This window comes from Hetaerina americana, unplaced genomic scaffold (genome assembly GCF_022747635.1).
Source record: "Hetaerina americana unplaced genomic scaffold, ioHetAmer1.1.p SCAF_1, whole genome shotgun sequence".
Taxonomy (NCBI): Eukaryota; Metazoa; Arthropoda; class Insecta; order Odonata; family Calopterygidae; genus Hetaerina; species Hetaerina americana.
Genome location: NW_027286069.1, coordinates 34,767,426 through 34,784,108, shown reverse-complemented (window position 1 = coordinate 34,784,108; position 16,683 = coordinate 34,767,426). Strand labels below are relative to the sequence as shown.

The 16,683-nt window shown below is 33.5% G+C and overlaps 1 protein-coding gene across 6 annotated transcripts in view; it reads right to left on the bottom strand.

Moving 5' to 3' along the window:
- Positions 1 to 347: 347 nt before the first annotated feature.
- Positions 348 to 16,683, bottom strand: part of S6kII (Ribosomal protein S6 kinase II) — a 265,005-nt gene continuing 248,669 nt past the window's right edge. For all 6 annotated transcript variants that reach the window (XM_071588161.1, XM_071588169.1, XM_071588177.1 and 3 more), the window contains 9 exons: positions 13,067 to 13,232; positions 11,838 to 11,999; positions 10,501 to 10,682; positions 10,169 to 10,387; positions 7,920 to 8,078; positions 5,953 to 6,191; positions 4,834 to 4,951; positions 3,908 to 4,051; positions 348 to 1,946 (listed from right to left, as the gene is read on the bottom strand). In XM_071588161.1, the coding sequence (XP_071444262.1) occupies positions 1,818 to 1,946; positions 3,908 to 4,051; positions 4,834 to 4,951; positions 5,953 to 6,191; positions 7,920 to 8,078; positions 10,169 to 10,387; positions 10,501 to 10,682; positions 11,838 to 11,999; positions 13,067 to 13,232 (1,518 nt within the window). In that variant the 3' untranslated portion in view covers positions 348 to 1,817. The remainder of the gene's footprint in view (positions 1,947 to 3,907; positions 4,052 to 4,833; positions 4,952 to 5,952; positions 6,192 to 7,919; positions 8,079 to 10,168; positions 10,388 to 10,500; positions 10,683 to 11,837; positions 12,000 to 13,066; positions 13,233 to 16,683) is intronic.

Below are 16,683 nucleotides of genomic sequence, written 5' to 3'. Positions count from 1 at the left end.
GATTCTACTATACCTAATCCTTTGAACATTAGCTTATTAGAATTGCAATGGAAAAATAAATGTAACTTATGCCCTTTCCAAACAAAATGACTACATCATGTAAAAAAATAATCAAACAGTGGAACTGGTTGAAAATGAAAATGTATGCAGATATGCTTACAGTGATAATCTATTGAATGAAATGCAGAATACTCAGAAAAAAATTATCAAGTCATGCCTACAAAGATGTCTTTGTCTTTATACAGGCTTTAAAAACCAAAAGACCGAGAAAACAATCCAAGTTTTAGGTGTTCACATACGTACTTTATGAAAGTTGAGGTAAAGATCTAAAAAAAAATTCATAGAAGTGAGAGAAATATTTAAACATTATTATTTTCATTCATATTTTGCTCACCATAGAGTTCATTCACACAATCAAACCAACTATACACAATGTATTCAATGACTTTTCTTTTGTATGATAACATACATGATGGCCAATGGACAGTTTAAATCCATACGTGACCTACCATATAGATAGAAGACTTTACAATTTTTCCTAAAATGTCAACTCTGGTCTTCAAAGTGAAGCATATGAATAATCAATCAACATTGTATTTAAGCTATTCATAGGAATTCTATGTTTTCATTCATACATTTTTAAAAATCTAAAACATTAACAACAAAGCAATATTGTAAACATTATTCTACACATTCAAAATACCATTCAATTCATTTATTTAACACACATTCCTTTAAATGTTCTCACATTTTTCATTCACACAATTCAAAATGTGAATCATATATATTCCCTAAAATTTAATGTTCACCTTTTGAAAAGCCTTCATAAATGGGCTTAAAGGCCTCAATAATTGAGTCAGTAACCAGGAAATCTACATCACAGTCACAAACGTAAATCACACTGGGCCATTTTGAGGGGCATTAGGCCCATACTTTTAATTTACAATGTTGTATGCCTTCACAATCATTAAGATAGATGACTGCTTAGGATGAACAACAAATGTTTGCACACATGCACTTATATATGGGTACATATATAAATACACATAAGCAGACAGGTATATGTGGTGGGATTCCATAGGCCCACAGAAACACATAATAAATTCAGGCAGAATGATTGTAAGACAATAAAATATTTACATACTCATGGTTTACATTTGAACTATAGAAAAGTACGATTCATTCAACTTCTTAGCACCAACTGACAAAACTCAAATTTCTTCACTGCACTGTACAACATGAAGAAGTCACACATCCTGCGGAATCCAACAGGGAATACAATATATAAGAGTAACAAGTACATGGAAGAAACATTCCAGAAAGGATTTGTCGATTTATCTAATTATTCCCATGAATTGAAATTGCTATCTCTCTTTCCAATAAGTTAACAAATGCAATATGCACCAACTTAAGTGCACATAGTACCATACAGTTAACAGGATTATGAACAGATTTGATCAAAAAATAAATATAAACACAAATCAACAATAAACATTCAGATAATGGGCACACGTATATCACATTAGGGAACATTTAAAAATAATGGAAAAGTAAAATACACAGACACAGAACCTAAATGAGAATGCTTACAATGATATGAAGGGCTATTACAGCCTATTATAAAGACAGTCATATTCCTTAACTGCCCTTTGAAATAACAAATGACTTTGCACCATTAAATCACACACAATGCCCTGACCACAATGGCTTGAGAAACCAACTGAATGAGGCAAACTGTGGTCCTCAAAAAATGAGAGCCCCTGAGAGCTCAGGAAGCAACTAATGACGTGGAATAACACGACCGAGACGCCAATGTGTCACACATCAGTCGAGGATTTCGGTCGTGATTTCCTCCTCCTCCGTGCAAGATCCGACATCACAACGGGGCCAAGATTGGGGGCTCTTGGCGTTTGAAGGATTGCTCTATAAGTGGCATCCATGGCACCCTGAAAGAAATGTAAGGCATTGCTAATCAACATGTTTTGGTAAAAGATGCACTGTAAAATACAATGGGCAGATTTTCCGCATAGAAGGCAATGAAGATTTTGGCATCAAATGTTGAGAATCGCCCATTTTATCATGCATAGGATACATGATAAAATAAGATAATAAAATGCAAGATTGCCTGAAATGTTATCTCTCAATGGTATCTCTGTTTAAAAGTTAAGCCAATGAAGCGCACTTAGTAAATTTACTAAATTACGATGCATGTCTATCAGCGTCAAATGGCACCTGAACATTCCTTCTAGGTCTTGACTGTTCAACCCCCTAGTCACTACTTCACATCATATGTGACCCCATACGTGGATGATGGAATTGGGAAATTTATTCCAAGTAGTGGTAATAGATATTTTTCAATGTTTTATGTGAGCTGTGCACTCATGAATCAGTTATAGTATTATTAAGTTAATACACTTTGCAGTATCAGGCTTGAATACGTAGAACTTACACATCACGGAGAGATAAATACAGCCATATTAAGTCCACTAAACACTTGACTTAATGTAAATGAAATTCACATAGCTGTATTTTTCTTCCCATGAGTTAATACAACTAGTTTTACAGATGTCATGGAAATCATAGTAAATAATTTTTCTTCTACAATAAATCATAATTTTGAACTTGGGCGTTATTTGGAAGCACTAGCTGCTGCCCATGCTATCACCCACATCAAAATTTCTAATACTGGATTATGTTAAAAGCAAACTACTTGCTGGCTGATTTACGTTGGACAATTGTAGATTTGTTGCTGCACAAACAAGGTTTACACAATGTTATTGAACAAATATGAGTTTAACACTATTTTTTCTTTTGACGGTTTATTTTCAGTAATTATTGTACTCTATGACAACGGTGTGGCATTAAATGAAGTACTTATGTCCCTTGGACAGCATGGTTATAAGGTCCATTTCAACTCTATATTGATTGATCCACCAGAACCACATATTTGCTCAGATGAGGATTCAGCTGCTAAAAAGATGATGGGGTACAATATGAAATTTAAGGGTCCACCAACCAAATTCACTACCTGAAGCTATCCTTTCCAAATGTTCAACTAACCCCTCAGCTTGATTACTCTCATGAAAATGGGATATTATTTTGTTGCTATTGACTGAGAAATCATGAATCAACATTTGAAATAAACTTTTTGAAGATAGTGTCATAAGCCATCTAGTAATTTTATCAACAAATCCAGCCCACTTCCAACCTGAAGGTATCAAAGAATGAAATTAAAGTTTTCTAGAGAATTTCAATTATTTCAGAATATAATTGCATTTCTAGAAAATGGGGATACAGATAATATTATGCAGATACCAGAAATAACATGACATCAATATTTGATTTTTTTTAAATTCTGCAAATTAAGATCAGAACTCCTTGAGGAACAATGAAAAAATTAGCACATCTGACAAGAGAAACTTTGCCTTTTCATCAAAATTTTGACAAAATGGTTCAGAGATAAATGTAAGCATTGAATTGATAATGTCAATGTAAGGACTTACAACAAATCCATGATAGATTAATGCAGCCACCACAAATTCAAGAACTACCCATGCAGAAAACCAATGCTCATACCTCATATCCTAAATGAATGTAACTTTTAAACTAATGGATTTCATGAATACCATTTCTTGAAATGGTAATTTTGGGAGTCAGTTCATATTTTCTGCACCGTGGTAAACTGCTTTTTGAGGTCATGATTTGAGATACAAAAAAATAATGAATGTATAGAGGAGTGTAAATTATTTCCTTAAGCCATTGCATCAACTCAGTGAATAAAGAATCATTGGAGCAGAGTTTATAATTCCTAACTCCAACCTGGTTATGGCACTATCAGTACTGAAAAGTTCACCATGTAGGTATAGGAAAAAAAACGATGCCAGTGAAGGCAAATCAGAGAATGTACCTTGATTACGGTAGGATCATGGGAATCCAACTGAAGTCGCTGGGCAGAAAGAAGAGCTCTTTGGTTGAGCCATGGATGGTGCAGTGCCTGTGCTGCTGTTATTCTTCTGCCAGGATCAATGTGGAGCATTTTCTGCACAAGATCCTGAAATAAGAAGTTATAGCTCTGATGGTCACAGTATAGGTAACCTATTCTAAAAATGAATCATACCTGTATATGCCACAGAATAATTTAAATAAAAAACGTATCAATCTTACACACAAAAATCAATACTAGTCTCCCATAGATAAGAGAACAACTTTCACACCCAGGTCCATAATAAATATCTAAAAAGTTTTCCAACATAAGTCAAAGTACAAATCAAAATGCTGACATTAATCTGTAATGCACAGTGATATAGGAATAGGGTACAATCATTACTAAAAAGTATTTTTGACATTTAGGCCAATGATTCCCATAATTTTTCATAACGAGTGGGACAGAAAATCAAATATTACCAAGGTAAAATCTAATCATACGTGACATAACTGTGCTTCATTAGGAACATTATTACTTCAACTAAGATTTACATCAATTTTCAACAACAAACTAATTTGAAATGAACAATTTTTTATTCACAAAATTATTTGATTCCAAAGACAAAATGTTCAAATGATATTTCTTAAGTCTAAATTGGTTATGAAAATAATTGCACACACAAATTTTGTATTAATATCATGGTATCAGCATTTAGAAATAAACTAAATTTTAAGGTCTGTATGTAATCATTTAGAGATATCTTATTTAATACACCTCAAAACAATTGAAACAGCATAAGTCAATTCAAGGATTTGCATAAAATTTGAGTTAATTTTAATCTAATAATGCCAATTTCTCCATTCAATCAAAATATAGATGTTAAAGAATGTATGTACATATTAAAATACCTTAGCATTTGCTGAAACAGATAGCCAGTTACCACTGTCTAAATCAAACTTTCCCTCCTCAATGCGGCGCAGGATGTCATTTGGTGCATCTGATGCTGCGTGGGCAAATGGCGTACGTCTGCAATAGTTTCACAACGATTTGCATGAGTCATAATTCTTCTTATCAAAAAACATAGAGGAGAGACTTGAAATTCTAATTTATTTTTTTCAAGTACAAACTGCTTGGTTGATTCATTTTTAAACTGTTAACTGTGTCATTTAATGTAGTGGCACCCATTAAAAAAAGAATATGAACACTACTGTTGCTCAGAAACAGCAAAGATTATTTATTACTGAACAAACCATTCAATGTATAGTTAAAAAAAATACAGAATTTTGAATCCTTACAATATGCTCCAGCCTTATAAATCAAAATTCATCACCCATAAAAGCCATGACGATGGGGGAAGTAAGATATCCACAATTGCATTATGGATAGAAACAACCATGTAATATACAGAGAGTAAACTACATTAAAATATGGGACTTAACCAAAATTAGTGCAACTGATTGATTGATCAGAAAACAAATAATTTGCAATTGAGCATAGCACCTTTGGGGTACCAAAATTCATTTTTTTAAATTCCAGTAGCTTATCCTATATCATACATTTTCATCTACATCTTACAACCAAATGTTAGATGAAGTTTGGTCATTGCTGGAAAACTGACGGTTGAAATATATACACCTACAGCTACTAACACCAATTGTAGCTAGTCATAGAAATGCATTTGAAAAAAATTACTTTCACATAAGGAAAGCTTAAATTGAAAAACTCTATAATACCTTTTCTTGCAAGCAAGTTTTTGTACCATAAGATTTTTTACATATTAGGTATTTATGCCAAAACTATTATTTCATCAAATAACAAACTTCATTCTGCAATTTCAAATGCATATTTTTTTGGAAATTCACAGTCAACTGCTTGATAATCCATCAGAAAAATATTTAAAACCATTAAAGGCTGACTCTTACGATAAAGTAATGAAGAAAAAAACTTAGAGATGTTGATTGTGAATTTGTAGTTAAGAGGTGAGAAAATTTGCAAAGCAGGAGAAGAGAAGTGAACAAAGAACTTACCCAGCAAGCATTGTAAAAAGAATGACCCCTAGACTCCAGATATCACATGCAGCATCGTAACCCTGGCGGCGAAGAACTTCCGGTGCCACAAAGGTAGCAGTGTAGCATGGTGTCATTAGGAGGCCATTCTCAGCACGCAACTGCTTTGCAAAACCAAAGTCCACTAAGCGTAGTGACTCAGGTTCACCTGAGCCGTCTGCATATAACACATTTGAAGGCTTAAGATCCCTGTGAACAACCTGGAAGAGATTGAAATGGAATTGAGAATGCTAAAAGAATGCAGAAATTCAACTGCAAAACTAGATAAACTTTGCATTCATTGAATCCTTTTAGGTAGATAGATGTCATCCATGATTCTTTTTAGTTTGAGATTGTCAATGTTAACCCATGGCAGCACTCTGTAACTTGTGGCTACGATAAGCATTAGCACACGGAAGTATAGATTTCTTTACCAATTTTTCACCCGAGAACTTTGGATTCAATGTTCCATATTTCTCTTACAGTGCTTCATAACTTGCACATTTTATCTGTATTATAGATTTGAAAATACTGCCAAAATCATATTCAGTCATGAGTGCTACCATATGTTCTGTACATAGTTCAATGGCATCGCAACTAGCACTCAAATTGAGCTCTTTACTTTCTCAACAGATATAGCCAAGAACTACTTGCATTGAAGTTTTCCACATACAAATATTTAGGTTTTTTATACCGTAACTTTCATGTCAGTATCATGCATTCCCTATCCACAAGATCATTTATTCTCACAATGCTGCATACAAAAAGGATAGCACCTTCCTATCTTTCAACTTCTGGTTACATAATTTCCCATACTGGCCTTTCTATTTTATGGAAATTTATTTTAATTCAAACCTAAGAGTGAAAGGATGGGCCTTAGTCTCCTTCTTTTCCCTAATTGAATTGTGTGTAAAGCAAAACCAAAACTCCAACACAAACATCCATTTTCTCAAGAAACTTCACCTTGCTTAATGTTCAAAGTAATGTTTTCTTTTACTGCCACTCTTCTTTGGTGATAATGGGAAAAGTTAATTGAGTTTTTGTGGCCACAAGATCCCATAATCATTAATTATCTAGGAATGGGGACATTCACAAAGTCATATGAAAAGAATTATTCATATTTTTCAAATAGGTCAGGCGAATTTGCAAAACATGCACCGCTTAAATGAACATTTGCAATATATTTCAATAGTTTATTCATAATTTCAAATGTGCAGCTGGAATATTGATTGAAATATTATAATTATTTTCAACCATATTCATAGAAAGTTGCTTGCTTGCACTTGTTTCGGTAGATTACAGCAGAGCTACTTCTCATGACTCTATTAAAAGCCACCCACAGTACATGGACTGCATCTGGATTTAGCAGAAGTCCAGATTATCCAGCTCTGAATGAACAAAATTTTATGTAACTACTAATTATCAGTGGTTTATAATTCTGATTGTCTACCTATTAAAATTGGTTAGCATAATACACATGGCATGACATGAGGAGATTTAATCTTTGCCTAATCAAGATCAATTTTGATCGGCCCTCGACAGATATTCTCTTGTGTTAATAAGGATAAAAAAGGAGGCACATAGTAACTGTTTGCAAACGACAAATTTTATTTGCAAGGGGTGTTTGTATTCTCCTTCGTCTAAAAATTAGGAGAAGAGTCCAAGTGGGAGTAATATGAAAAAAGGTTCAGGAGAGGAGGTTGCAGTGATATGATCACATCATTAGAAGGAATGATGACAATGTGAGCAGCAGGGTGATTTAAATGGGAGGGAATAATATAAGAAGAACCACACATGAAAAGGTATGTATGCATAGAGAGAGACATCTTTTACAGAAGGGAATAACAAAGGTAGAGGAGTAAGGTCAGCAGTAACAGAGAAGACTTTTTGACACTCTTTTGACCGTTATATCCATTCACATCATGCATGAAACTCTTTTTTACACTCACCCCATTCTGGTGAAGATAATGAATAGTATGAAGAAGAACGTCCATAACATCACAGGCCTCACGTTCAGAGAATGATCGCAGCCTCAGGATTCTATCAAAGAGTTCCCCTCCCCTCAGGAGTTCCATTACCAAATACATATGTCTTTCATCTTCATAAACCTGAAAAAGGAATTGTGGACAATATCCAATCAGATGAAAAATCAAATTAAAAAACAGACGAATAAGCCAAAATGTGAACTACCATTTCAGCCTATTAACTGAATTTGGAGATTCAGCAAAAAAATTTTTAGAGTTGGGTTCCCTCCTTAGGAAATGTTTTAAAACCAAACGAGTAAATTCTAATAGGATAGTTTAAAAAAATAAGATTCACTGGCTCACATATTGCTTTAAGATAAAACAAATAAAATGTGTGTAGATACAGCATCAAGTGTGAATTATTTCCACAGGTATGTATGTGCATGATTATTTTTTTACACTTATAATACACTTATGAAATCTTATATCAGATACAAAATTGAATTTATCCTAGTGGGCCATCATCATCTCATTTGAGATCAATTATAAAGTCATTAAGAAAGGGTACAACCTCTTCAATATATGCAATTTGGATATTCACATGAATATAAACTCCTTGGTGCTAACCATAATTGTTACACAAGCATGAAATGTTATACTAAATATAAATTACTCAATGGCCTTCATAGAAACTAAGGAATTTTCCTGTTAGGAAAAGCAACCTTGAAAAAGTATACTATTATCCATGAACGTATTTTCCCATTAAAATTAACTCTTCAGCAGGGTTCATAGAACAAATATGCAGTATGGAAGAATTTAATATAAATACTAATTATTTAATGTGAAAATGTATTGAATACCTAAATATTGAATTAGTACCCCTAACCAACAGTAATCAATCAAATAATGGTTAGAGAGGTGAGTGTAAAGCTCACTTAGTATTAAGCCCAAAAACCATGAGAAATTCACACGTCAGGGTAGGCTTCCCTAACCCAAAGAATATTTGGGACTCAATAAATGACACAACTTGAGTAAAACTGAGGGTGCTCAGAGGCATCACCAGGAATTGAACCTGGGCCCCTAAGTCAGTAGTCCGGCACCCTGCCCACTAGACTGAACTTGGTCAAACCAGTTAATTGCTTATGCTTACGAAATGAAAGCATTAACTGATAAGATAAATAATTCTGAACAATTATTTAGATAAATTAAATAGAAGACCACAATAAACAGTATACAAAATACCAGAAAATATGTAAAAAATTTATTTTATCATCATCTACCACAGCAATAAAATCAAAGGTTGGTTTTAAAAGGTAAGGGAACAGCTCATCCTGAACTTTGCCTCAAGTTATGAGAAAGTAACACATTCAGGTTTGAGGTGCCAATTTCATTCTCAGTGCCAACAATTGGTTTTCCATGAAGTTCCAGAGTGGCCAAAGAATTGCTCCACTAAGCTTTCGGAATGGTTGTCTTAAGGCATCACCAGGGGTCCAAACTCGAGACAGTCAATATTCAAACACTACACCCACTAAGCTACTACTCTGTCTTTGTTTTTATCCTTTCATTCATCACACAGATTTTCTTGAGTCCTCAATTATTGCTCTTGACAACAGTATCTTTCATTTTACCTACATATCAAAATATCACAATATCAATCACATAATTCAGTTTAGCATAACAATACAATTGGTTAATACCATTTAAAATTGAACTTAATCCTTCATTTTATAGAGCTGGCACTATAAATCCAAGGGATTCAACAGTTTCCACTTCATCTCTGATAACTGCTCATTTTCATGTAATCTCAGTAACATTCTAGTTATGTTCCTTCAATACCATTCAGTACACATCCACCAGTAATTTATCACACAGCCTAGTGAGAAACACACAGCGTAATCAAATATTTATATCTTACTTGGGGCAACAATAGTTAACCACAGTGCCATGATCTGCATGCACTCAACTCAACTATTTCTTTTTCAGCTTTCCTGACAGGTTAATAAATGGAAAGTATGGGTTTGTAACAATGTATAACATTTTAGGAGCCATTTTTTATGGATTAGTATCAGTTCACATGATATTTGAAATTATCAGATGTGAAAAGAAATTACAACTATAACCTGAAGTGAAATTATGTTCATACCACCATACTAACGACGAAATGGAATTCACTAGGAAATCAAGAATTTTTAACACTCTACAAGGAAGAAAAGAACCAATTTTTACCCACTCACATCTCTGAGAGTAGCAATGTTGGGATGATGACCGTAGCGAAGGAGAATCTCAACTTCTTCCTGGCAATCTCCTCGCTTTGCCTTGTCAATAACTTTCACTGCATACTCTGTCTTTGTGATGCGATGAACACACAGTCTCACAACCGAGAAGCTACCACGCCCTATCTCCCCACGAAGCTCATACTCCTCAGTTACAGAATTGGGCTTGACAAATGGCATCTGAAAAGGAGGACGAACATTTCTCTAATGGTAATTTTATGCATATATTAACCAAAATTTATATCAGACTTCATTTCCAAAATTGACAGCAAATAATCTAGCTACATGGGTACCTTAGATAAAGCATCATTGGTGTGACGCTCAGCAGATGAAGCACCACTCACTGCATTCTGATGATTATGATGAGCAGCATTCTGGTGCTGTTGCTGATCTTGCTCAAGTAGGCAGGGAGCTATGAAACTAAATCCACGGAATAGCTCATGGGCATTGGCACTAGGGGGCACACCGGGTGAATCTGTTTGTGACATTATAAATAAGGTAGCTTAAATTCCATCATGCATAAGCAACTGATGCTATTTTTAAAAATCTGATATGAACAAAACAAAATTCTATTCTTTGTTATTCCCATTTTTAAAAGCACATAATGCCAATTTATATTAACAATCACCAACCAACTGATAGCTAAATACATCTTGAATCTTGAAATTATTTCATTATGATTTGCATATTTTGAATATATTGGTAGAATGCTTGCGAAAGATACATCTTCCAAATAACTTCCTCCAATAACTCTATAATATGCTAGTGATTTTAGTCTAGTCCATTATAATCTGGATAGAAATATTTTCCACATGAAACTATCAAAGTTAAAGCTTGAAATAGGGTGGGTGAAGAGAGAAAGTTATTGGGCAAAATCAGTAAAAGAAAAGGATGGAGTAAATATTTAAGGGTAGTGGTATTTTGAAGGCCTTGATAGAAGGGAGAATGTTGGGGTAAAGAATGGACAAGTGGGGCAGAGGAAGGAAGAGACTAGGCATTCTGAGTGGTATGAAGGCAGGCAGAAGTTACAAAGAAATGAAGAAAGAAATAATGCATGTCAAGGAATGAGGAAGTTCTAGTGATGCTCAGAAGTAAATAGCCATTATGGACCATCTAAAACCAGCTTTTAACGGGTAGAATACAATGAGTGAATACTATTTTACCATTACAAAAATAATAAATTAAAATATACTAGGTAGGTCAAGATCTGAGTAATCTTTTCACATGATATTCCAAGGGTGGAAATTGGAAGTTAATTTCTGCTCAAAGTAATGAAATACAATGTAAGGAAACGTTCTTAAAATATTAATTTCTTTAAACTTGTTTAAAAAACCTACAACAATACTTCATTCAGCCAATTTCAATCAAATTTCATTGAGTGAATAAGCTATTGGGTAGTGAATGCATGCCCCACTAAGACGATAAAGAATTAAAGGGTTTCTAAAATTGCAGATTTTACAACAACTCATTAGAAACAAAAGTTGCTGAAACATTCCTCAAAACAAAGACATTTTTTATGATTTTGCTTGATTTATTTACACTTGCACTTTTTCTTTTGGAATTATCAAAATTTCCAATGAGCTAATAAGTAAAGGAAGCAGGTACATAAAATAGTCAACACCAAACTTACCTTTGGGAGACTTAGAAGTGAACTCTGAATCAAAATAGAAGGCATCATCAGCTTTTGACACAGCTGGTTTGAAAGGAGGTTGAATTTCCTTTTGCAGCAATTTATCCCAATCAATTGTAGCAAAAAATGAATGAGATTTGATCTCTTCAATGCCATTAGGACCTTTGGTGGGGTGGAAAAGAGCAGAACAAGTAGATAAAGGATTTCTTATTTGATAAAGTCCACTTTTGTACAAAATTCATAGAAGTTGTTGCAAGTCCTTAGCCATTATTTTATTTAGGCCCATGTGGCCCTTTTCAACCAATAAAGAGTTTTTAACAGCTTATTGACAAACCTCACATGTTGTTAACTGTTCCCTATAATATATTTGAGTAGGCCATTAAACATCATTCACTAATTCAACTGTGTGGATTACCAAAATATTTAAATTAAACAAATTTTTTAACAAATACAGAAACACCATTTGAATCCAAATTAAAAAAATTGGAGCCAAAGGCTTAATACCTGAGAGATAAATGAGTATTAGCCACAAGTAGACATTCGGAGACTAATAAATGAATTCATGATAGCATGCATCAAGGGATGCATTGCACTTGTTCCCTCTGATGTAAAGGTTCAAACTAGCCATTAAATGATAAGCAATTGAAAAGTAATGCACTACTTTAAAATTAACCTCTATGTATACATAATCTAAGTCATGGAAATGACAAAAATTATGATTTCTTATGTGGTGTTTTCAATTTATTTAATAAAATAAAAAGAACCAACACTTCATGATGTGACAGCTGAAGTAGCAGCTTATTAAAATATTGAGTACTTTTGACATTTCCATTTTATGTTGCTTAAAAAATCATTAAGCGTATAATATTCCATAACTTACTGCTGTTCCTAATAATCAATTAATTACATACAATTAAATTAATCCATAAAAATATAATATCTCACTAAAATGGAATGGAAATCTTTTTTTAAATGAAATTGAGTTTAACATCAAGTTGAATAAATCTTCAATGGGCATATTTTATTAAGAATAGAATTAACTCACTCTTATATTAAAAACCTCAGAGAAATTTAAAATGAATTTAAAGTGCACTAAATCAATATTAGGACTTTACTTTTCATCAAATATAGAAAAAATGAAATTATCAGTTTTTGGAACTAGACTATTTATATATTCTGCCATCCTTAATATGATCTAAACATGCGATTTAGAAATATGATGTTCTTACCAGCTCCAAGACGATTGGCAGGAATACGTTTGAACAACACCCTCAGTAGAGCTTGAGCCTCTGGAGAAAGAAAGTCTGGCATTCCCAGTTTTGCCTTTAAAATTAGTGTCATGGTCTCCTTTCTATTAAGACCTTGGAATGGCAAGGAACCAGTAAGCATCTCAAACTGAAATTTGTAAAAAAATAATTAGAGAAGCCTCTCCAAAGTGTTCTAATCCTTTAAAATTAGAACTGTTTCAGCACAAAATATACATTTCATGTATTATGTTAGAATGGGAAGCTCAAGTTATCAATACTTCATTAACAGAATTTTCAAAAGAAAAGTGTTTTTGAAATATTTTGACATAGCAAAACACTTCTAAATATCAATACCATTAAGTCTTATACATCTTTTGCAAATACCCCACATTTATTTACAGTGCTAAAATTAATATGCAACTTCATACTTTTTCATGCAAATACAGATGTTCACTGCAGTTAAGCACCCCTGAACTGAAAATCTGTAATCCTGGACCACCCATAATCTATAAGTGCTGCAAACATGCTTACATGCGCATATAATTTCAAAAATATAAAAAATTATGTGATCAACCATTGACTTATAACTGGGATGATATTTCACACCACTGTTGTTGTGGATTTCCTCATTCAAGGACAGAAATTAGTTAACATTAAGTGCATTTTATGCAATGATTTTTAATACTTCATGATTTTTTCAAATTATCCACCTTAAGTAAACTATTCAAATAAGTTGTGCTCAATTTTGTTAGAAGACTTCATCATGAGATCAAAAGAGACTGCTTCTTTTAGTTTACTAACTGGTCACTTTTATCAATCATAAATGACACATTTTTTGCCTTGATTCACTTGACAGCTCTGCACACAAAAATTTGCTCGTACCATAGCAAAATTCATTAAAAGTAATTATCATTCCGAAGCATTTAACCCTAATCATCAATTTGATACTTAAGGAGCATAAATTAAATTAATTAAAATAAATTCAAAGGGAAATGTAAGCATGAATTAATAGAAATTGCAGAAAAAATAAAAGAAGTTCAATGCAACATTACTTGAAATGCATATTAGCGGATGACTCCGGCAAAAGTTACTGTTGCGGTATCTCCCTCAGTTTCTTAGAATTAAGTAAAAGAATGAAGAACAGATAGTAACAATTTTCAACTCGATAAGTTTCATAGCACGACCCATTTTCGATGTATTATATCATCTTCAGGTGACAAAATGAATTCAAGTTCCGTCTTACATAGATTTTTGCATCACAGGAAGAGGGGGCTGTGGATGTGGAAGGAAAGGATGGATGGAGAAGGGGAAGGTTGGCCAACTAGCCAATAGGATCTGAAATACAAAGTGTGACACATGTCGAAGAAAGAGAACACAAAGTTTCAGGGATCCACATGGATGAATCACCAATCACATATAGGCAGTAGGAATGGCATCCGGAAACTAGGGGGGGAGGTGGTTGGAGTTTATAGGAAAGAGAAAGGTTGGCATAGGAGTATGAAATACAAAGTTTAAAGTTCTACAAACAGCTCTCACAAAGTCTCTGAAGACCACTAGGTTAATTAGCAGCCATCTTCGATCACGTCAGCAGGGACGAGGGGGAGTAAGCTAGGTTGCGGCCAGGGCCAGAGGAAGCGTTACTATCTTTTCATGATTATGTTTGAATTCCACCACATCATGACTGGAACTACTCAATTTGTGTAAGTAAACGAAGTAAAAAAACTGGATCCAGAAGCAAAGGGAAAAATTCATTGGGGGTGATGGCAATAAATTTCAGAAAATGACCCACCTCCTACCAGAAATTTAGCCCACATTTTGAGTAACATCTTCTTTTACTTTTCATAAATAAATAAATCTCTAGTGTATAAATTGACCCTTGATTTTTCTGTCAAAATTTTGTATTTAAAGGCCGGCATTTACATGGTAAGTGTTAAATATTTGTTTCTCAATTCAGATACAAGTACTGTATTTCCCCATCGATAACGCGTGCATTATCCATACCAAAATGTTCAGATGATCGAAAAAATGATGATGCACGTTATGCAATGAAAAAAAAATCCAAACATTCACATACCTATGTACACAATAATTTAAAGAATAGTCTTGCAACAATAAATTGGTCTGGAAGCATGCCTTTCTCATTGCATTCTATTTTACACAGATCTACTACTTTTACAGTTATTTCATTTCACAAATCCATACACAAAATTGTGCCCTGAAGTCCTAACTTACATGACAAAATATATTTTTAAATACTCTATTTTCTCAGTCAATGAGACACACTTATTTCCAAAATGTGCTCTAAAAGCAGCCTGTATCTTATGGGCCAGGAGTATGCAGGTTTAACTTTGCCCTGCACACGCAATCCGATTTGCCATAAAAATACTTACTAATAAGTATTTTTCCCACATCAGACATAGAATATGGTTGACTTAATTACAAATTTTGATAAAATCACGGTTTTACACCAGTAGTAACAGTTTCAATATTTCATCACAAGTGCTTCTTAAAAAAATTCCCAAATAAATCTTAAACGCATATAATATAGCAAGTTTAATTAAATATCACTTTTGGTGCTGCTGTGAAACTTACACATATTGGGCATACAGTGATGTCACCCCTCTGCAAATATATACATACATTAAATCTCTCCTGATAAAATCAGAGTCTACAGTCATTCAACCTTAAGTAGTATGAGAGTGTCGTGTGGGTAAAGAAAATGGTTGCTTTTAATAGAAATTTTGATAATATCTAATAAATAACAGAAACTAAGCATTGCATAAAAAGTGAAAATGATAATAACCACATGGGACCTTAAGAGAGAAGATTGTCATACAGCATTGCATTTAAACTTGAAGTCATGAATTACCTTCACAACACAGAAACAAGGCAGCTGAAAGGCATTTTGGCACACCTCCGATTGAGAAAATGACAGAAGAATATAGGGAGCAGAAGGCAGATTAAGTAAATGCAGAGATATGAGTTAAAAATTATATTCATGTGCTTCTAAATGGTCAAAGCTTCAACTGAAACTGCCACTTGAAAACGAAAGAAAGGTTAAACGGCACCAACCCATGACATCATAATGAAGAGAAGAATGAAACAGCCATCGATTTCTAGTGTTTGTGATTGATAAAGTCCTGTCAGCAAGTTAAAAGTGTGACTATTACAATGTCTTTTTAAAATGTGAAATTAGCAATGTGCTTCATGGAAGTTAAGATGACAATTGTGTCCGAGGAAAGTGACAAACCCAGCAAGAATAACTACAGAAATAATTTAGCAACAGTGATGACAAATTTCTGAGATTCAACAATGAATAAACATTGACATACGTGTAGCTGCTAATTTTTTATGTACTTATTCAATTTTCTTCTTATTCCATGTTAACATCAAAATACTTTGAACCTTTCCTATCTGATCCAAGTATTTTTTGTAAATTCTAACCTGAAAAAACCAGGGGACATCTTATGGAGTGGGAAATACAGTGCTACATATTGCAATGACTCATTTGTTAACTCTTCATACTTTTTACATTTTGTAATGAGAACAAAAATATTAATTATATTTTAGGAGACAATTTCAATTCAAATGAACTAAAT